The 23122-nt window shown below is 38.6% G+C and overlaps 1 protein-coding gene and 1 long non-coding RNA gene across 2 annotated transcripts in view; both read left to right on the forward strand.

Moving 5' to 3' along the window:
• The window catches only part of LOC117538293, a 43658-nt gene extending 21761 nt beyond the window's left edge, over positions 1–21897 (forward strand). The window contains exons 4-9 of the mRNA XM_034203900.1: positions 16256–16327; positions 18213–18254; positions 18672–18761; positions 19951–20007; positions 20856–20957; positions 21263–21897. Coding sequence (XP_034059791.1) covers positions 16256–16327; positions 18213–18254; positions 18672–18761; positions 19951–20007; positions 20856–20957; positions 21263–21368 — 469 coding nt within the window. The 3' untranslated portion in view covers positions 21369–21897. The remainder of the gene's footprint in view (positions 1–16255; positions 16328–18212; positions 18255–18671; positions 18762–19950; positions 20008–20855; positions 20958–21262) is intronic.
• Positions 611–6193, forward strand: LOC117538297. The gene is made up of 3 exons (XR_004567832.1): positions 611–715; positions 4924–4968; positions 5501–6193. It is a non-coding gene; the product is annotated as an uncharacterized LOC117538297 (long non-coding RNA).
• Positions 21898–23122: the final 1225 nt, after the last annotated feature.

Here is a 23122-nt window from a genome sequence, read left to right on the forward strand (position 1 = left end):
TCAACTTTTAAATAAAATCCCTTACCAACAACAACACAACACAAAAACACATTCTCTATAGGCAGATATTTGGAGTCTGTGCTACAAGGGATTATTACTTAGACATTTAATCATCTTTTCAGTAGAGACTTACAGAAAGACAAGAAAACTCATAACAGCTATAAAAGTGTATTTATCTGGTATCTCTTACATTTAGTAAAAAAAAATAATTTCATTTACGATTGTAGATTTTAAAGAACGTGTTGTTTGCTTATAATATTTTACTCAAGTAAAGCCTGTGTGTACTTGTGCAGCACTGTTCATTCACATACAGTACCTGTTACACATATCGAGAGCAACAAACGACTGGTGTCAAAGTGTGCACCGAAAGCTGGTAAAAAAAGAACCGCATGAGCCATTCACAGCAGAGTACTGGGCGGGACCAGGCGGAAGAGTTTTGAGATCTCTCGTGTCAAATAACCCCTGTTTTTGTTACTTTATACCCGCCTGAAAATCAATTATATCCACTTGGATGGTCCATAAGAAGACTGATATTCTTACAGTGAGGTTTTAATTAAAAAATGATTTCAGAAACGCATTTAATTAATGTCTGACTCCCTGTAATCCTTGTGTTTTCTATTCCACCAACCTCCAACTGACCCGTCACACCTCCTTGTTATGTTTTGAGTCACAGTTTCACTCTTTCACTTTGACAAATAACTGCTGCGCACTAAAGGTAAGCTGATCTGCGGATTCAACCCTTGACATATAAACGTATATATAAACGTATATTATTGAACACTTTGATTCAGTCTCACTACATATGAAATATTTATATATGTAATACTACTCGTGCTGTAACGTTACCTCGAATGCTATCTAGTTTATAACTGTCTTTAACCCTGTATGCTAGCAAGGCCTCAGTTAGCTTAGCACAAACTTCCTCATTGTTCGAGAAAACTTTATAAACCTTTAATGTAACGGTTGGTCGCGATGTTTTTGTGTTGCTGTACATTGTTACCACAACCGAAGCTGAATTAAAGTTAGTGATGTTATTATAAAAGTTGTTGTTTATCTTTAATCAATGACTGGATGTGTCAGAACTTTCTCCAATTAAACAAAGACAAAACTGAGGTAATGGTTTTTCGAGCCAAGGCAGAAGAGTTTCAACAGTCACATTAAAACAGTTACTAAATCAGCCTACTATCACCTAAAGAACATATCTAGGATTAAAAGACTAATGTCACAGCAGGATTTGGAAAAACTTGTCCATGCTTTTATCTTCAGTAGACTGGACTACTGCAATGGTGTCTTCACAGGTCTCACTAAAAAATCTATTAGAAAGCTGCAGCTGATTCAGAATGCCGCTGCTCGAGTCCTCACTAACACTAAGAAAGTGGATCACATCACTCCTGTTGGGGGGGTTGGCAGGGAAACGGGGTTCAGGGCGAGTGGCTGTACCCGTAGGATAGAAAAGGGGGAAGTGATGTCTGACTCAGAGGTCGCACTGTGGAGAAGAACGTGTTGCCCACATTCTGTTACTGAGTTTAGGCTAGTTAGCTAGCAGGTCTATTGTTTTGGGTGCAGTCACTTTTGCCTCCACTTGCTGTTCAAATAAATGTTGAAAGAACAGTTGCATTTAACTTCAACATTTAATTTAAAAAAATTATTCCGGGGGAGCATGCCCCCGGACCCCCCTAGAGGAGGTGAGGTCCACCACCTGCCCACACCCCCTGTTAAATTGTCTCACCCACATTGAGGATGCTTCCTACGCCCATGTTTTATTCCATGTGTCAAGTCGGTCAAAATGTTATTGCATCAAAGATCTGTTAACATTAAAATCACTAAATATATGCTGTAACTATTTTTGCTGTAGGCCAGTGGTTCTCAACCTGTGGTACGCGTACCACTGGTGGTACGCCAGCTCCCGCTAGTGGTACGGGGAAGAATCTGAAATATTATTTAACCTTTTTTTTTTTTACATTTTACATTTTATTTTACCAACATTGAGACAACATCTCATTTACAATGCTGACCTGTCCAAGAAGGCAGCAACAGTTCTTACACATAACCAGTGTTGTGCTAGTTACTGAAAACCAGTAACTAGTTACCATTACTAGTTACTTCATTTCAAAAGTAACTCCGTTACTTTACTAGTTACTTACACCAAAAAAATTATGCATTACTGTGAAAAGTAACTGTTTTAGTTACTTACAAACAGCTATAAGGATAGCCTTCATTTCAGTACTGTCATTGCATTGGAGAATAATACAATCTGTTGATCAACTTGACATGCATTATATGCAATCTGGATTGCATCGATATTTGCTGGCTTTGCATTTTTGTATATTCTTTCTCCAGGTAGTTGGAAAAAGTGTTCCGTCCCATATGCCGTGTGCCGCCCGGACATGCTATCATGCTAACTAGCTCCCTGAAAGCGGGTGACTCCACTGTAGCAATAGCCTGCATGTGTTCTACAACATACCGTGCAATGGCTTTATCCACTTTTCCCTGGCTAGCAGTCCCTCGGTTAAAATCCAGCCGCTGTTGCTTAGGTGGAGGTGGAGTGGCGTCGGCTGAGTCTCTGTGGTCTTAGCTACTAGCTTCGTCCCAGCATGTTGTTTTTTGCAGATGTTTTAAGAGATTTGAATGACTGGTTTGGGCAGTAGATAGGCTCTTTGACCCGCCAAGACACAACTTACATTTAACTAAAACGTTCTTTTCTTTGTGCTCGACAAAAGTGAAATAGTGAGAATATCTCCAGGTGGAGAAACTCGACTTGAGCTCCGCCGCCGCCATGATAGTCTTGTTAGTAAACAACACAAACACGCCCACAGCGCGTCTCCGCATGTGACACAGGAAGTATCTAAGTACATTTACTTAAGTACAGTTCTCATCTCTGTTCGCCTGGCTGTTGACTATATAAAAAAACTAACGGAGTAACGCACCATGTAGTAACGGTAACTGAGTTACTGAATTCAAAAAGTAATGCGTTAGAGTACTAGTTACTGCCAAAAATGTGTAACGTGTGTGTACTGTGTAACGCGTTAGTCCCAACACTGCACATAACACAGACGTAAAAAATACAGAAAACACAACTAAGTAAACAAAAGACGAAAAGCAGTCACTATATTGTGCACATTTAGGACAGTAAGAAAGGTACACTACTTATTACTGCAAGAGCAGCTGATGGGAAGGACCTCAGACAACTTCCATTTAAAAACAGGCTATAGGGACAAGTGCCATCAGTTTGAGGCTTGATTGAATAACATTCATTAAAAAATAAATCATACTATCAAAATACTACAACGAATGAAAATAAGCTTGAGATAATTGAAACTGTGGTTTAAATAAGTTCTAATTGGCTATTGAATAAAATTGAATCAAATTCAACCACCACATCAATCACATCACCAGGACCGCCTTTTTCCACCTCAAAAACATTGCCCGTCTCCGCCCATCACTCTCCTCCTCTGCTGCTGAGACCCTGATTCATGCATTCATCACTTCACGACTCGACTACTGCAATAGCATCCTCTACGAGTCTACGGCATACCATCCAACCTCCTCAATAAACTCCAACATATCCAGAACTTTGCTGCCCGCCTCCTCACCCACACCCGCTCCCGAGACCACATCACTCCCGTCCTCCAGAACCTCCACTGGCTCCCCGTCCGTCAAATAATCAACTTCAAAGTCCTCCTGATTACTTACAAAGCCCTCAACAATCAGGCCCCCCCCCCTACCTCATAGACCTGCTGCACCACCACACCCCTTCCCGTTGCCTCCTGCTCATCAGAAGCCAACCTCCTCTCCATCCCCACCCTGCTGAGGGACTGGTCAGCTTTCTGTCCCCAGAGTCAGAACTAAACATGGAGAAGCAGCGTTCAGTTATTATGCTCCAAATATCTGGAACAAACTCCCAGAAACCTGCAGGTCCGCTGCAACTCTGACTACTTTTAAATCCAGCAAGAAGACTTTTCTTTTTGCCGCTGCCTTTAAATTGAAACTGAGCCGTTGTGTTTTGTTTTTGGTTAATGAACATTTGGGGCTAGTAACCCCAGGGAATCAGAGTCTGGGGACTTTGTCCTGGCTGCTTTTCTCTGTGTGCTGCTCGGGACGTATGTGCCATACAAGCGTACACAGCTCATGTTCGGAGAAACCTTAAAGGCATCAGTAAAGTGGAACTTCTGTGTGAACTATTCACATCTGAAACTGCACTGTAACTTTTTATTCATGTATTTTTTTCTTTTAATGTTTCTTTTATTATCTTTTCTTTTTAATGACTGATTTCAAATGCCTTTTTCTGAATCTCTTTCATTTTTGTAAAGCACCCTGAATTGCCTTGTCTTTGAAAGGTTCTGTATAAATACACTTGCCTTGCCTTTATCCAACATTTTGTTTTATAAGGAGATCTCACGCAATGTGTTATTTCCGATTACAGGAAACTCTCTTGTCATATTTAATCAAACATTATTTAAGTTAACAAGAAATACACACATTTAATGTAATTCAGGATAATTTTAAAGCATTTAACTTTCATTTTCTGCTACTTCATAGGTCTACTGCCCTACATTTAGGGGGAATTAATGAACATTTAATCAACTTTACTAATTTAATGATATAATGATTAATCAACAAAAAATTAATTATGATAAAAACAATTAATTAATAAAAACCAGTTCATAAATGAGCTGAAATTAGATGTATTTTCAACAGCTACTATATTAAAATTATTAACTCATTAGTAGTATAGTATAATTAAATAGTGAAATACACATTATTCTGAAATGAAATCATTCTTCATAATGAGTATTTAACACAGAGTCAAATATACATATTCTAATGGCTGTACATGTTGTGTTCAAGTTCTTCACTTCTAACAAAGAAAGGGGAAGAACTGTAGGAATAAAATAACTTGTGTCATTATTTCTTCTCTTACAGGCATCTCTTCTCGCTCGGTGTTCGTACATCTAACATCTTCCCCAGGTATTCACTTCTCCTGATTGTTATCAGGGAAACCTGAATGAGTTGTTTTTCTACTTTATCAAACAGGAATACTTATACATTACATTCTGACTTTCAAAATGAAGATTTGGTCTTTAAAAAAACAAGAATTAGGAAATGGAATATAACAAGTAATTTATTAATCAACTTGTAATTCCCTCTTTAAATAATCCAAGTCCAGTTCACATTCAAAGGCTGGATTTTAATCTGTATATTTTGGTGCTATTTCATTTATTTGTTGATTAAATAAATAAAGAATGTTCACTATTAAAAACAAGTGATAGAAGAATATTCAATGAGAGGCCAAACACCTAAAAGGCTCATTGAGGGTCTCTTTAGGTACAAATATATAAGCTCCTAACATTTCTCTCTGTCAGTAAACGCAGACCCAATCCTGAGAAGATAAGAGCAGCTTCTCCTGCACCGAGCTGTGAGTCCATGAAGAGTCTGAATACTTCTTCAATACATTTTAAAAATTGGCTGGCAAGATTTGTCTTTTTATTTTATTCTGTAGTTCTTTGACCATGGGTGTATTCAAGGAGAAGTTGAAGTGTTGGTTTGAGGCACAAAAGAGGTGAGATGAAGATTTCTTTATGTTCATGTCAGATCCAGCTGTTTGACTGACTTACTGGGTTCATTCTGGACGTCCAAATGTTTTGTTCAAAGAGATTAGTTTTTTTGAGAAAAAAACACCTGTTTCTTTGATTCAAAGCATTTAGTCTTTGGTTATAAACCTCATGACATTTTGATTTGAATAACCCAAATGAAAAAGTGAAGCACAGTGCTGTGCTATCAGCGCCTCCTTCACTAAAAAACAATGTTGTAATAAAAAAAGAAGACTGCCGTAACTCCATTCACGGCAAAGTGCTGTTAGTTTCAACATCACATCAATATTCAACATTGAAACTAGCTGAACAAACCTTATCCTGAAGGGAATGCCTTTGTTCTAGAGCAGTTGTTCTCAAACTTTTAAAGACCAAAGATTTGGTCTTTAGAAAAACAAGAATTAGGAAATGTAATTTATTAATGAACTTGTAATTCCCTCTTTAAAGAGCCTGTGACACGAGTTTCCCCCATCATCCAAACCCATCAATTTGAGTAAATATTGTCCCCTTGAAAACCGTTACTGAACTGATTTTGGATATTTGTACTTTGATAACCATTAATCTGCCCTTCAATGTTGACCATTTTCTGGATCTTCTCGGGGATTCTTCAAGTGCCGCCAAATTATGTGTGACGTCATTGCGGGCACAGCGCTCCAGCTGCACGGTTCAGGATCCCAGCATCTGCATGTAAATGCACGATGGCGCACACAGCAGCAAGCTCAGACAGCGATGACAGTTTAATGTTGAACGTGTCTGAGAGCTCATATGAGGCTGAAGGATCGGCTTTATGTTGTATCTGTTAGAAGTTTAGGAATTAGGTGCGTCGATATGGGCGATCATACGGTCATGTAGCCAGTGGTGGACTGGGACTAAAAATCAGCCCGGGACTCTCGACCGGCCCATTTCGGTACCGCTAGTAAAGTTGTCAACGGGGGGAGTGGGGGATGTGCTAGTGACTTATCCGACCGGCCCACTTCGGTACCGGCCCATCGGGATTCGTCCCGATGGCCAGTCCGCCACTGCACCCAGCCCACGTAAAGTGTCAACGGGGGGAGCCTCGCTGCGGGGAAACGGTGGACCTAGTGTCCCGATCGGAGTGGGAATAATAATAATCATAATCCGTGCATTTTATTTGCATTAATTTCCCCAACATTGTGGTAAAAAAACCACACGTTTAATCCATGTTGGTGTAATACAACTACAAAAAGCATCGGTTTGTTTTTTCATCAGGAAATGCAGACCGGCTCAAACAAACGATTTTTAATCATCATCCTCACGATCATTTGATGAATTGTATGTTCGCCGAATTGACATGAAAGCACTAATAAATGTAGTTTAATCAGTGGCGAGCCGTGACTTTTATACCTAGGCCCTCTGACCCCCCCTTCCCTCGAAAAAAAAGAAGCGTTATTACGTCACAGCGTATACTTCAGCGGAATATCAAAACAGCGGCCCGGGGTGCAAAACGCATTAATGACAGCGACCCTCTACCACACAGAACAACACCATTTATATAAACACCTATCATGACAGGGCACCTACAGCCAAGTAACAATTAAACATGAATTAAGTCGGCACGGCGACCCACATTGAAAATGACTTAGGCCTACCTTTGATGATCAAATCACTAAACACAAAGTCCATCCTCCTGTCCTTTTGGATGAAGCACTTGCGGGTCATGCAGCTGATCCTTTGCCACTCCAGTTTATCATTGGAACTCAATCTTGAAAATGACTGTTAATAATTTTGCAAACGATGTCATCACTATCACTGAAGTGAGCCATCATGAACAAACTTATGCTAATCATAAATCTATCGATCATAAATCTATCGATCATAAATCTATCGATTAGATTTATGATTAGAAAATAATAAAAGTAGGGTAGACATGTGGATATTATACGGCTGAACAAAACGTGCATTTATCTAACAGGTTCGTTTTCCACAGACCTTATTTCAAGCTATTTTCCAAAATCTTATGGAGAAATCCCACTGCTTTCTGTCGAGGGAATCCGAGCGAAGCTTACTTCCGGGTTTTAGGATGCGTCACTGCACCACTTGCATAGACCTCACAGCGGGCGGAACTTGTCATAAAGTCCGCCAAAAATAAAGCCCGCCCATTTAGAGGGAAGATATGATTGGTCAATTGTACTGTCATTTGACATTACTCTCTCATTGCGTTACTGTAGCTGGCCCTCTGTGAATGTAGAGAGACGGCATTTAACCTTTCACATTCTAACAGAAACTGAACAGGCAGATTCGAAGGATTTATTTATTTGGAAATGTTATTTTAAATACAATTAAATCAAGTTATTTTGGTAAAACTAATGAAAAATTTAACAAACAAAAAATATAATATATATATTTTTTTTAATGGTTTCAAATATTATTTTTTAGAATATCTTAGGACCTCACAGAGGGCCTAGAGGGCCCTGACGGCTCACCACTGAATTTAATCCACTTGAGTTTAAAACTACAAAAATAATCGATTTGTTTTTATACCACATCCGACGGGAGGAAATTCAGCAGCTCTCACTACCAATTTGTAATCCTAATTTAATCATCATCTTCACCACGATCATTTATGTTTATGTTCGCCGAATTGACATGAAAGCACTGACAAATATGAATATACTGTAGTCAACTTCATTAAAACGTTATTAACGTGCCTAAACTCAGTAATTCACCATTTCTACGCATGACAACACACTTTGTCCGTGTTTGGCTCTCTCGCCGCACAGTGAAGCGTTCCCGCATTGACGTCACTTCCGGCTTCCCCCAAAACTTCAAAATGAGTCGAAGGAATTTCCCCGCGATGTTCGAAATGATTGATATTTATCGGAACGGTATCACACCTTTTTTAAACTGACAGTTCTAGATGACTAGTAGCCCAATATTTCATTGCACAACAGTTGTTGGGAGGCTGTCACAGGCTCTTTAAATAATCCAAGTCCAATTTACATTCAAAGGCTGGATTTTAATCTGTATGTTTTGGTGCTATTTCATTGATTTAGATAGTGTATTAATAGCACATAAAGAAATTATGTTCACAATTAAAAACAATTAGAATATGCAATGTGAGGCCAAAGACCTAAAAGGCTTCTTGAGGGTCTCTTTAAATTCAGATATATAAACTCCAAACATTTCTCCCTGTCAGAAAATTGGGCGTGGGTTACAGTTCAGAGGACAAAAGAGCAGCTTCTCCTGCACCATCCTGTGAGTCCATGAGGAGTGGCCGCTCCATGCATCTCCCTTCTACTTTAAAACGGTAAGATGCAGTTTCTGAACCTTTCCAGCTTTAATTTCCTTCAGAGTATATCAGTTTTATTTAACACTAACTTATCTGCAGTGCTGATAACAATGTGTGCCTCGTCCATATATCTAACTTCAATGTGATGCACATTTCCCTTTAGATGATACTTATCAGACTTTAAAGCATTAAGACGTTTCTCAACCCGTTCTTTCATGATACCTTAACTGAGTGTTCCTCTGAACAGCAGGGGAATATGTCCATCATGTAGATCATGCTTGTTCACGTTAGAAATGATGTTAGCCGTGTCCATCTACCTCTGTCTTTCAAACGGCATGATTGACCTCTTAATCCCCACGGACCCGGTTCCGGGGCCGAAATCGCGTCATTTGCAGGAAACAACGTCTAAGGAACCTTAATATTTAATAAACTATGAATATTTTGTATCCATAATACGGGAAAAAACTCATTTAACTGATCTTTTTCATTTTTTTTTCAAAGAAAACACACAATGCTAACAGTGAGCCTCTGAATTAGCCCAGAGCGCAACATGCTAACCTATTACTGCACCGAAAATCACTCCTAGCTCCCTTATTACTTATCCTAGCTGCACATCCAACACATCGTTTATGATCGTAAAGACACAGAATCTAACGGTGCCCACCTCAACACTGAAAGATACAAACTCGCGACGTTATCAACAAAAACGTACATCAAAACAGGTGGCGCTAGGTAGCCCACAACGCTAACATGGCTTACCTTCGTCTTTGTCTGGTCTGAACTGGTCTTCAATGGCATTAAAACGATAAAAACGATGCTGTAGTTAATCCATAGGTTAATCCAATGTGACTGCGTCCCCTTTGAAATGTTCTGGTAAACTATAAGCAATAAAACTGCAATTCCGTTTTAAAATAGTAGAGCAGGCCATTCCTACGCTCTGTAGCTTCATTGAATGCACAAAGAAGCCATCTTTTTTTTAACATGATTGTGTGCGGGACGATTTCCCTTGGATTCTATTGGCTCTAACGGTCAGGAAGAGATGTCACATGTCAAAATCGAAGAAGGGGGGCCAGAGATTTGAGCCTCATCCCAATACCCCTCCTCGACTCCTCCTTTCCCTCACTCGCTTCCCTTCCTTGCCTCTTAGCTCCGTCTCCGTAAAATGCGAGCGAGAGACACGAGGAGGTGACGCGAGGACAGAGGAGTCCTCAGGTATTAATTGGGATGTCCTCGTTCACTCAAACATCACTTTTAAACGACGTCTGTTAATGATGACATGTGCACAGCTGTATCCCCTCTCATCGGGCTTAACCAGTGGTGTAGTGGGGATTTTTTTACTGGGGGGACGCTATTTTAATTAGGTAATCCCAAACAATGCCACACAAGTGCGCATGCGCGCAGTGCACTCACAAAACGGTCCACAGAAACTACCGGTATGCTTAGTCCTACTTTAGTTACTGTACTGCAAAAAGCAGACGGCGCTGCGCTCAACACACACACAGACTCAAAACCATGGACACACTGGCACATAAGTTACATAAACAATTTATAGGCCTAAATTGCATAAGCTACAGTATTGCAACTAAGCAGACAGCTCTCTCTCTCTCTCTCTCTCTCTCTCTCTCTCTCTCTCTCTCTCTCTCTCTCTCTCTCTCTCTCTCTCTCTCTCTCTCTCTCTCTCTCTCTCTCTCTCTCTCTCTCTTTTTAACGCATGTAAGATATGCAACATTAAGCTGTCTGTGGCTCTTTCCTGCTGTAACGCTGCACATTTCCCCTCTGTGGAACTAATAAAGGTATTCTGATTCTTTAATGGTCACACATGCAGAGCACACAGCACACACAGTGACATTTGTATCTACAGATAAATATTAAGCTTGACAAAGTACTTAACGTCTAATATATTGCTTTCCTGCAATGTTAACTATGTTTAAGCACTTATTTGTTTATTATTAAACTGATATTATACATATGTATTATACTCTTATAAGATGTATGTAGATAGTATAAGAAATGTGCAGAATGACAGTTTCATGGTAGAGTATACACAAATATTGATAGATGTCTTGTAATGCACTGTTGAGGAACCTGCGACCCAAGTGTTTCATTCATTGCATAACTACACCATAGTTGTGTATAATATGATATGTCAATAAACCTTAGCTTATAAAATCTTGAAAGGGATGTGCAAACTAGTCATTATATACAGTATTTAATGAACTATTAGTAGAGAATAACGAGTAATGAATACACTTTATAGAGATCCTATTAATATCTAATAATAAAATAATACAATTCAATAACGTGCTTTGACCACCAGGTGTCCCTTTCTATCAGCTCTGCGCGGTTATGGTTTAAATACAGCCTATCTACCAATTGGATCAAATATAAAAGTCAGCCGAATTAGTGTTGATACTGCAAGGAGACGTATTGTGTGAAAAGAAATCTAAGATGTTGTATAATTGCTTATATATTTATGATCCACGTCACGTTTTTAGTTTTGGCGGCAGTTCTCCTGTTTGTCTAGAAGTCTTCTCAGCAGGGCTCTATAAATAGAGAACTACGGCAGATATGTAATATTTAATGCAGCCGAACCGTGTATTACAATGCCGTTATGTGATGACTTTCAAAGAGTAAAGCAAGCACACTCGGAATAAAGTATTATTGTATTTTTAAAAAACGTTTTCAGATTTCACATCACATAAACACCAAATCCCATTATGCATTGCGGATAACCATCCAATCATCGAGCTGAGGATCTTGCCTACCTCTGTTTCCGGTTTCGTTTAATGACCGATGTATTTTGTTATACACACATTCCTTCACATTTACATTTGAATGTGCATTAAAGTATTTCGTGAGGCCTTCTAACATGTTTTTAAATATAACTACGGTTGTAGTTTAAGAGTTTGTAAATTAACATGAACCGAAGCTGTTGCTTGGCAACTCAATCGCACAACGTCACGTCCGTTAATTCCACATCCACACGCATGGATTAACATCGATTTAATACATTAATGTAGCCTTTATTTCTGCTAAAAGAGGTGTCGACCAGCTGGGGCAACAAGAAAATCGCTGTAATCGAGTGTGACTATTAAAAAATAAATCATTACGTTTGGGTAGCATTTGCTTGGTATTTCCGGTTATTTCTCCACTGGTTAACAATACCGTGTAGCTGTCACGTTTGAAGGGGACGAAACCGTGACATGTTCACGTCTCCCAGCATGGTAAATCGTCACATGTTCACGTCTTTCCGTGATACCGGGTTGGTATTACTAGCAGCTTCACTTGTAGCTTCGGTGCTGCTAGCCTCTTTCTTCTTGTGAATTATTTTCTTTTTAGAAAAGAAGTCAAGTAAGACATGTTAGCCTGCCATTATAGAGCTGTTTCGTTAGTGTTCTTGAGGGAAAGAGCTGCCGCAAAATCGGCGGGCGCGGCAAGCTGGCTCGCCGTGGGTGTGTCAGTGACCGCGAGCGTGATGATGAATCATACTTTTTTAAGGAAATCGTTTTTATTTTTTATTATAATTACTGTGAAATGTATTATGTTTTCGTCATTATTACAACAAATAGACACTTGCAACTGATAACACTGGCAATGATTTTATATTTATTAGACTTAAAAAAAAGATCATGCTCCAAATAAGTGGGGGTAGGCGTACCGCCGCGTCCAACGCCCACTACACCATTGGGCTTAACTGGATAACCCCTTAGAACCGGCCCATTTGTTGTTAAATATCTATTTAAATGAATCTTTCTCTTGTTAGTCAAGGAATTCAATGTATGATGGTTGGTCCTGCTTTTGTGTTCCGTTTTGGTGTAAAATGTAGCCTACATTTAAATACAAATATAATTATAGTAATGTGAAAGCCTTTTAGAAATGAATTGCAGATAATAATTCCCACGGAGCTTTTCCACTCATCTTCCAGTTCTCGGTTTTCCTCTGTTGAAATCGACCAGCTGTGAAGGTGGGGGCGGGCCTTTTATACACGAGTAGTGAAAACACTTCCGCGTAGTTTGCTCGCGTGTATCCTCCCTTTCGTCTCCTCCCGCACCCCTCCTCCCTCCTCGACTCCTCCGTGTGCATTTCAGCTATTGGGACGTCCTTCAAAATGGCATGTCTTGATCGATTTCCGGGTCAAGTCCCGGAGGAGGGGAATTGGGATGAGGCTAAGGAAAACCCACCCAAATGGCCTCAGAAGAGGTTTTTTTTGCTAAATCTGTCTAAAAAGGTCAAATATCACTTGTTTGGCATCAATCTTGATACAGGGTACTTATTATATGTTGTACTTTGTATTCCTAAAGCTTTTAGTCTACTAACCCATCATCCAAGGGTAGTTTTCACTATAACTAAAAAATATTTTTTGGACGGACACTATAATTTACAGTTTTTTACCATGTTCAATCTGAATTTTCTTTAAAATAAAAAACATCTATATTGATTCTGTCTTTTCTACATCCAACTCAGGTTTATCATTACTTTAAGAAAAAAGATTATTAATTTAACCCTTTTAGAAGATATGGATTTGTTCTGGAAATGTCATTTTCGAGCCTGAAACCTGAAAAACATGCTTGGGGCTTAAGAGGTAGGTCAGCCATTTTCTATGATGATGGAGATCAGACACATTTAGACCAGGTTTCACTTTGCTGCCTTTTTAATATTTGATGATCTCTGGCAGGGGATCATCCTCCTCCTCCTAGTTTAATTATTTAAAAGAAATATGTTTTTTATGGTAAGTTTAAAATTCATAAACAACAAAAAGAACATGTAATGTAACTTCTTCTTCAATGTCTCAGCCCCTCCACAGCACTCCAAAGTGCACCGATGGGTACACACACCCCCATTTGAGAAACACTAGTCCAACTGACCTCCTTTGTCAAACATGTTTTGCTCTGGGAGGACATTTGTAACTCCATCTTTTAGTCAATAAGCTCCTGAACCTTCCACCTGTCTGTCAACGCTCCATCTCTGCAGGGCTGAGGAGGAACGAGAAGCTGCTTCTGCAAAGAGACGTGAGATCAGGAAGTTGAAGTCAAAGGAAGAATATTGGGCTCTCATGCAGTAAGAGTAAATGTATATGTCGAGTAGGTCAACAGAACCTTTTGAGCTGAATTGTCTTGAGAGTAAAACTATATAATTTAACACTACTTTACTTTTCCTGCATTGTTGATTTATATCTATTTGCCTAGTCCTTATTTTTTATTTAAATGTAATGAGATTTTTCTTTAGATTCTGGAAATATACAGAATACAAATAAACATGTAGTGATAGTATGAATAAAAAACAAAAATAACACGAGTTAAACTCTGAACTTTAACAGGTGAAAGTACATACATAGAGTAAAGGTTGAATATATATACATTATATAAACCACATAAACACATGTATCTGGTTTCTATGTGTTATCAGTGGCAGATTGGACATGCTGATGAAAGCAGTGTGAAGTCAACACACATTTATGTTTAATTATAAGAAATACCACAAGAAAGAAGAAGAACTGTAGGAATAAAATAACTTCTGTCTTTATTTCTTCTCCTTTTATAGGGAGTACCTCTTGAACTTTGAACCTCACCTCCCCCCCAGGTATTCACTTCTCCTGATTGTTATCAGGGAAACCTGAACGAGTTGTTTTTCTACTTTATTAAACAGGAATACTTTTTCACTCAATTCTGACTTTCAAAATGAAGATTTGGTCTTTAAAAAAATAAGAATTAGGAAATGGAATATATCAAGTAATTTATTATCAACTTGTAATTCCCTCTTTAAATAATCCAAGTCCAGATTACATTCAAAGGCTGGATTTTAATCTGTATATTTTGGTGCTATTTCATTGATTTACTGATTTAGATGTTTTATTAATAGCACATAAAGAAACAATGTTCACAATTAAAAACATGTAATAGAGGAATATGCAATGAGAGGCCAAAGACCTACAAGGCTCATTGAGGGTCTCTTTAAATACAATGATGTATTCAAAAAGGAATCTATCTAGAAATTTACTGCAAGATTTGTGTTTGTATTTTATTCTGCAGTTCTTTGGCCATGTCTGAATCTGAGGAGGAAGAGGAGGAGGAGGAGGAGGAGGAGGAGGAGGAGGAGGAGGAGGAGGAGGAGGAGGAGGAGGAGGAGAAGGAGGAGGAGAAGGAGGAAGAGGAGGAGGAGGAGGAAGAAGAAGAAGTAGTAGTCCCGCCCTTTCTGCCCCGTCTGTGTGAGGAAGACGAGAGGTGAGATGAAGATGTTTGACAGACTTACCGGGTTCATTCTGGACATCAAACGTTTTGTTCAAAGAGATTAGTTATTATAATCTAATTATTGTTATTGTATTATATATTAGTAGAGAGAAACAAACTAGTTTTCACCTGTTCCTTTGATTCAAAGCATTTAGTCTTTGGTTATAAACCTCATGACATTTTGATTTGAATAACCCAAATGAAAAAGGTGAAACACAGTGCTGTGCTATCAGCGCCTCCTTCACTAAAAACAACATGGTAATAAACAAAGGAAGACTGCCGTAACTCCATTCATGGCTGTAGTGGAGAGTTAGAGATAACTCAGTGTTGGCACTAGTTTTGTGTCGATCACTAGGTTCACCCAGGTGTGTCGGCCAGAACACTGCTTAAGGCCAAAGGTCCAGAATAGAGGAAATGAGGAGCTAAGATGAGGCTTGACTTCTTTACTTATTTAGGCAGACATACAGATATTTGTCTCTGTGTGGTTTTTCCTACAAGGGAAATAAACAAAATACAATCAATATAAGATAACTTATGCATACATAAATGATATACATAATAATACCAAACCCTATAGAAATAATAATCTAGACAAGCTATAATACAACATGTCTCCCTTCTCTTATCAGAAAGAAGAAGAACTGTAGGAATAAAATAACTTCTGTCTTTATTTCTTCTCCTTTTATAGGGAGTACCTCTTGAACTTTGAACCTCACCTCCCCCCCAGGTATTCACTTCTCCTGATTGTTATCAGAGAAACCTGAACGAGTTGTTTTTCTACTTTATTAATACTTTTTCACTCAATTCTGACTTTCAAAATGAAGATTTGGTCTTTAAAAAAACAAGAATTAGGAAATGGAATATAACAAGTAATTTATTAATCAACTTGTAATTCCCTCTTTAAATAATCCAAGTCCAGTTCACATTCAAAGGCTGGATTTTAATCTGTATATTTTGGTGCTATTTCATTGATTTACTGATTTAGATGTTTTATTAATAGCACATAAAGAAACAATGTTCACAATTAAAAACATGTAATAGAGGAATATGCAATGAGAGGCCAAAGACCTACAAGGCTCATTGAGGGTCTCTTTAAATACAAATATGTATTCAAAAAGTAAATCTGAATACTTCTTCAATACAATTTGATTTGACTGCAAGATTTGTGTTTGTATTTTATTCTGTAGTTCTTTGGCCATGTCTGAATCTGAGGAGGAAATCCCGCCCTTCCTGCCCTGTCTGTGTGAGGAAGACGAGAGGTGAGATGAAGATCTCTTTATGTTCATGTCAGATCCAGATGTTTGACAGACTTACCGGGTTCATTCTGGACATCAAACGTTTTGTTCAAAGAGATTAGTTATTATAATCTTATTATTGTTGTTATATTATATATTAGTAGAGAGAAACAAACTAGTTTTCACCTGTTCCTTTGATTCAAGCATTTAGTCTTTGGTTATAAACCTCATGACATTTTGATTTGAATAACCCAAATGAAAAAGGTGAAACACAGTGCTGTGCTATCAGCGCCTCCTTCACTAAAAACAACATGGTAATAAAAAAAGAAGACTGCCGTAACTCCATTCACGGCAAAGTGCTGTTAGTTTCAACATCACATCAATATTCAACATTGAAACTAGCTGAACAAACCTTATCCTGAAGGGAATGCCTTTGTTCTAGAGCAGTGGTTCTCAAACTTCTTCATACCAAGGACTACTTAACCAATAAAAAAACACACGGACCACCTAACTCCCCAAATATCCAGAAACAAAAGGCCTGCTCATATCGCCTCGTTCACACATTAAATCAACAATACAAATACAACTACAAATTCTTCAAGCATTTCCTTCATATTGAGATTTAAAATGCTCACAGGCATATGAAATGTAGACTACATTTAATGTGTGGAAGTCAACACACTGTGATAATAAAACATTATAATTGATGTTTAATTATGAGAAATACCACAAGAAAGGGGAAGAATTGTTGGAATAAAATAACTTCTGTCATTATTTCTTCTCCTCTTATAGGGAGGACTTCTTGAACTTTAAGCCTATTTATTACATGGCTTGGTTGAATACTCGATTCTGATTGGTCAATTCAGAACACGTGACACGTTGTTAATCCAGTAGTACAGACCGCTGTCAAGGATTTATTGACCGTTGTTAAGGACGTTCACATCTGCAGAAAGAAGTCCGGCCGATTTAACTGCATGCAAACAGACAAGCAAACAGTTTGAAAGTCCCCAGCGAGGAAAAGAAAAAGACAAGAGGGACAAGAAAACAGCGGAGAAGTAACAGGGCAGAAATCCTCAACACGGAGCTGCGGTCCTTTTTACGCAACAGTCCAGACATAGACATCAAACGGCAACACATATTCAGTTGCCAGTTACTTTGGCTTTCGGGCATTGAGAACGTGGCCTTGTAAAAAGCGGGATAATGTGCAGCGACTTGGTCATTATGGGTAAAAGAACACCGACAGGCTGATCAGCAGCCCGACGCCAAGCGGAGGGATCTCGCTGCACATTATCCCTTACATCTAACATCACCTCCAGGTATTCACTTCTCCTGATTGTTATCAGGGAAACCTGAATGAGTTGTTTTTCCACATTATTAAACAGGAAGCACTTTTTCACTCAATTTTGACTTTCAAAATGAAGATTTGGTTTAAAAAAAAAAAAAACAAGAATTAGGAAATGGAATATAACAAGTAATTTATTAATCAACTTGTATATTTTGGTGCTATTTCATTGATAAAATAAATAAAGAATGTTGCAATGAGAGGCCAAACACCTAAAAGGCTCATTGAGGGTCTCTTTACGTTCAAATATATAAGCTCCTAACGTTTCTCTCTGTTCATCAACGCTGCTTTGGCTCCAGTCCTGAGGAGATGAGAGCAGCTTCTCCTGCACCGAGCTGTAGAGTAAAGGTTGAATATATATACATTATATAAACTACATAAACATATGTATCTGGTTTCTATGTGTTATCAGTGGCAGATTGGACATGCTGATGAAAGCAGTGTGAAGTCAACACACTGGGATAAAAACACGTTTTCATTGATGTTTCCTTTTAAGAAATACCACAAGAAAGAAGAAGAACTGTTGGAATGAAATAACTTCTGTCTTTATTTCTTCTCCTTTTATAGGGAGGACGTCTTGAACTTTGAAGATGGACCTATCACCTCCAGGTATTCACTTCTCCTGATTGTTATCAGGGAAACCTGAATGAGTTGTTTTTCTACTTTATTAAACAGGAAGCACTTTTTCACTGAATTTTGACTTTCAAAATGAAGATTTGGTTTAAAAAAAAACAAGAATTAGGAAATGGAATATAACAAGTAATTTATTAATCAACTTGTAATTCCCTCTTTAAATAATCCAAGTCCAGTTCACATTCAAAGGCTGGATTTTAATCTGTATATTTTGGTGCTATTTCATTGATTTATTGATAAAATAAATAAAGAATGTTCACAATTAAAAACAAGTGATAGAAGAATATGCAATGAGAGGCCAAACACCTAAAAGGCTTATTGAGGGTCTCTTTAGGTACAAATATATAAGCTCCTAACGTTTCTCTCTGTTCATCAACGCTGCTTTGGCTCCAGTCCTGAGGAGATGAGAGCAGCTTCTCCTGCACCGAGCTGTGTGTCCATGATGAGTGACCGCTCCATGCGGCTACCCGTTTCTTTCAAACGGTAAGATGGACTTTCTGACATTTTCCAGCATTAATTTTCTTAAGAGTATAACAGCATTATTTAACACTAACATATCTGCAGTGCTGATGTCGTGAATATCAATCACTCACAACAAGAAAGAATACACAGAGAGAGATCAATAAAACACAAACACAGAATATGGTTGATAGGAAGGACTCTGGTATCAGTAATGAGGTGTGGCCCTACCTCAGTGTGAGTGGGGCAGTGTGCAATATTATCCCATATGTAGTTTGTCTTGTTGGAGTCGGGAGGCCTGTTAATTTAATCCGGCAATGACTCAGACCTCCTGATTGACCCAACAGAAGTTATTGAGTCTATGTAAGTTTACTGCTTGGCTCAGATCCACCAAGGTCAGCAAGATCTCACCTCTACTAACTCCTGAAGAACCAGGTTCCATTAACTGCTGTTTCAATTCAGACGACCCGCTAAATCTGTTTAAGCGATCCCGAAGGATTCTGATATCAGTGATGAGGTGTGGTCCTACCTCAGTGTGAGTGGGGCAGTGTGCAATATTACCTTTTAAGCAGGAGAGGAGAGCGCAGATTTATTTAGGTTCTCCCAATCCAAAGGGTGGGATCAGTTTATTTGAAGAAAATGGTCCACACGTGTGCAGGGTTTTTACATTCTCTCGTTACAATGTGACAATCATACAAAACATATCATGCTGTGGTCCTGTTCTAATATGAAACCTCACTTCACAGTTTTACATTTATTATTTTATTTCGTAAATCTCTCTTCAACTGTCCCTCTTCAGTTGTGACATTAAATTCACATGCACATTTCCCTTTAGATGATACTTATCAGACTTTAAAGCATTAAGACGTTTCTCAACCCGTTCTTTCTCGATACCTTAACTGAGTGTTCCTCTGAACAGCAGGGGAATATGTCCATCATGTAGATCATGCTTGTTCACGTTAGAAATGTTGTTAGCCGTGTCCATCTACCTCTGTCTTTCAAACGGCATGATTTACCTTAAAGGTAGGTCAGCCATTTTCTATAGAGGATGGAGATCAGACACATTTAGACCAGGTTTCCCTCCTCCTCCTCCTCCTCCTCCTCCTCCTCCTCCTCCTCCTCCTCCTCCTCCTCCTCCTCCTCCTCCTCCTCCTCCTCCTCCTCCTCCTCCTCCTCAATAAGCTCCTAACCCTTCCCCCTGCATTACCTTCAGGCCTGCGAGCTGTGAGTCTGTGAAGAGTGACCAATCCATGGGGCCCCCTTTCAAACGGTAAGAGTCAATGTCTATGTACGTCATCAGAACCTTTTGAGCTGAATTGTCTTAAGAGTATAACTATATCATTTAACACAATATTACTTTTCCTGCATTGTTGATATATATCTATTTGCCTAGTCCTTATTTTTTATTTAAATGTAATGAGATTTTCTTTAGATTATGGATATTTATTACATGGCTTAGTACTTGATTCTGAACGGGGCAGAAACCCTCAACACGGAGCTGCGGTCCTTTTTACGCAGCGGTCCAGACACAGACATCAAACGGCGACACATATTTAGTGTGCAGTTCCTTTGACATTAGGGCAGAGATATCTAGATACTTCCCAAGGTTTGACATCATGAATTGTGCTACTTTTAAAGCAAGCAGCGATGTTTTCAAATCTGTAATCAAAAAGCTCCTCAAAAACACTATCGAAGCAGTTCCTGCCGTTGCTACGATAGTTCAAACGGTAACAACAGACTATTTTTCTTAGCGGATGCATGTCAATTTAAATCAATACAACTATTTTTTAAGTCAATAAAAACATTTTTTAAATCTATAAAAGCATTTAAATTAATATTGGGAGTCGTGTCGTTACTTTGTTGAGAATGTGGCCCTGTAATGCGCTTCTCGTCGGGCTCCTGATCTGCCTGTCGGTGTTCTTTTGCCTAATGACCGCCTCGCTGCACATTATCCCTAAACATGTACTATCAACACAAATCAAACAAAAATGACAATGAACTCCGTTCTGTGAACCTATACCTTACATCCTCCCAGGGTATTTACTTTTCCTGATTGTTATTAGGGAAATCTGAATAAATAGTTTTTCTACATTATTAAAACCCTGTCCGTCAACGCAGATCTAAATTCAGTCCTGAGGAGGAAGAAGCAGTTTCTCCTGCATCGAGCTGTGACCCCATGAAGAGTGACCGCTCCATAAGGAACCCTCTAGATTTCCAACGGTAAGAGTCAATGTCTATGTATGCTCCTTTATCTTTAGATGATCCATATCAGACACTATTAGTCCGGGTTTTCTTCCCATCCTTTGGATTCTCTGCACCGAGCTGTGAGCTCAGGAAGAGCGACGGCTCCATGGGTTTCCCTGTAGCTTTTAATAATTCTTAATCATCATTTCCATTACACTTTCAAACTGCAAGATTCTATGTGTTATGTTAGATGGGATATAACTCTATGCATCTACAAGTTAATGTTGTAACGTGCATTACAACACTTTGTTCATCACTTACTGATTGTATTTGTTCTCCAGAGATCGAGGGATAAATGCAGGACCCTGGACAGACCTGGACAGACCTGGACAGACCTGGACTCCATATTCTCGGTGTGTAGCATGGTGTGTAGTAGTATTGTGTTGACGTTCCCATGCAGTAGATGACATAATCAAGTCATCTAACCCTAACCCTTTTTGTTCATAAGTCAATTAATTTTAATAAATGTGTACAACTGTCCATATAAAGGCAGCTATGTTTAAGTGATTTAAAGCTATATTTAGAATTTGTATTGCTTAGAGACTGAAGTCTCCATATTAAATTGAATAATTAAAACGAAAGTTAATATAATCAAATATAATCTTGTATAACCCACAATGAAAATGCATTATATTTCATGTTGTTCTATAATCACAGTATTTACAAAAACAAGTGGTTTGTTAAGTTGAGTTTAAGGCCTATTGTAGTTTATGGGTGTCACTGTTTAAAGAGGGGAGTTTCTTTCCTCACAGCAAGCTGAGCACAGGGGGGGAAGTACTGGAGCCCCAACATGTGTTTAGGCCATACTATAGGAGCATATGTCTGGACATTTCCAGTCCTGCACACCAGAGGCTATGACCTGTTTTCTACATATATGGCAACCCTGTCTCCTAAAAATTACGTTCCCACAGAACTAAACTGCATTCTGAATTACGTTTAGCTTGAAACGTATTTACTCCCACGTTACGTTCGTTATGAACGTATCTAAAATACGTTTATTTTCTACATATCTTCTAGAAACGTATTTTCTCCCACGTTACGTTCCTTATGAACGTATCTTAAATACGTTTATTTTCTACATATCTTTGCCATTTATTGTCTTGCTTATAATAATGATAATAGTCATTTATAAATATCATTTTAGAGCACACCTTTGAAATCGAGAATCAGGCTCGATATATGGTTAAATTAAAATCAGTAGGCGAGGCTGTAATTTCGCCAGCTGTTACTCTCATGAGCGAGGCAGAAAATAATAGTTTTAACATGACAAAAAGCTGCTGTGTCGTTTACCTCAAACATTAAAACAAATCCAGAGTTACGTGTTTCTGAACTTCCTCTAAGAAGAAAAGACAGTAAAAGAAGAGCTCTGTGGCTTCAGGCTTGATCGCCGTTCAAATGACAGCGTTGGTTTCCCCAAAAGTGGGCGGAGCTGTAAAGTGACGTAGATTTTACTATCATCTATTATTCAAAACCATTCTATGTATTCTAACGTAAATTACATGCCAGTGTTTTATCTTTGTATTTATTTGTTTTTATTTTAAATCGTATAAATGTCTGTGAGGAAAATAAATGGGGTTTAGAGCCTCAAAATACTGAAATCTGTATTTTTTAAAATCTTTTCCTTCTAATTTGTTATTCTTTTCTAAATAACACACTGTTATTTACTCAACAATAACACACAATTATCCTTGTTTTTATTTATTTGTTTAATTCTATAATCTTGGGCTTTTTAGCCGTAAATAAAGTCACCAGAAACAGACGGGACATTTCGAGATTTAGGATGGCCGAAGACACTACATTACCCATAATCCCCAGCTATCGTTTGGGACTACAGTCCCGTTGACAAACCCCGTGATGTTGGAGTGGTAGTGCGCCAAGGTTACGCCGAGCGTCAAGCTCTTTGAAATGGAACGAAACCACGGCAGACTATTCAAAACTGGACTCGAACGCCCCCCGAGAAATACACATGCTGGCTATTGTGTTTCGCAACATGTTCTCTATGGCACGTATCTACTGGGAATTGTAGTTTTAAAAGACGTTTTTCCCAAAATTAGAAGTTGCCAGTATTAAACTGTGTACAGCCCTGGAGGTTTAGGCGATAGGAAACACATTGGTGTGTACACATTTAAAACATGTAATTA

The sequence above is a fragment of the Gymnodraco acuticeps genome, unplaced genomic scaffold, assembly GCF_902827175.1.
Source record: "Gymnodraco acuticeps unplaced genomic scaffold, fGymAcu1.1, whole genome shotgun sequence".
In the NCBI taxonomy this organism is placed as follows: Eukaryota; Metazoa; Chordata; class Actinopteri; order Perciformes; family Bathydraconidae; genus Gymnodraco; species Gymnodraco acuticeps.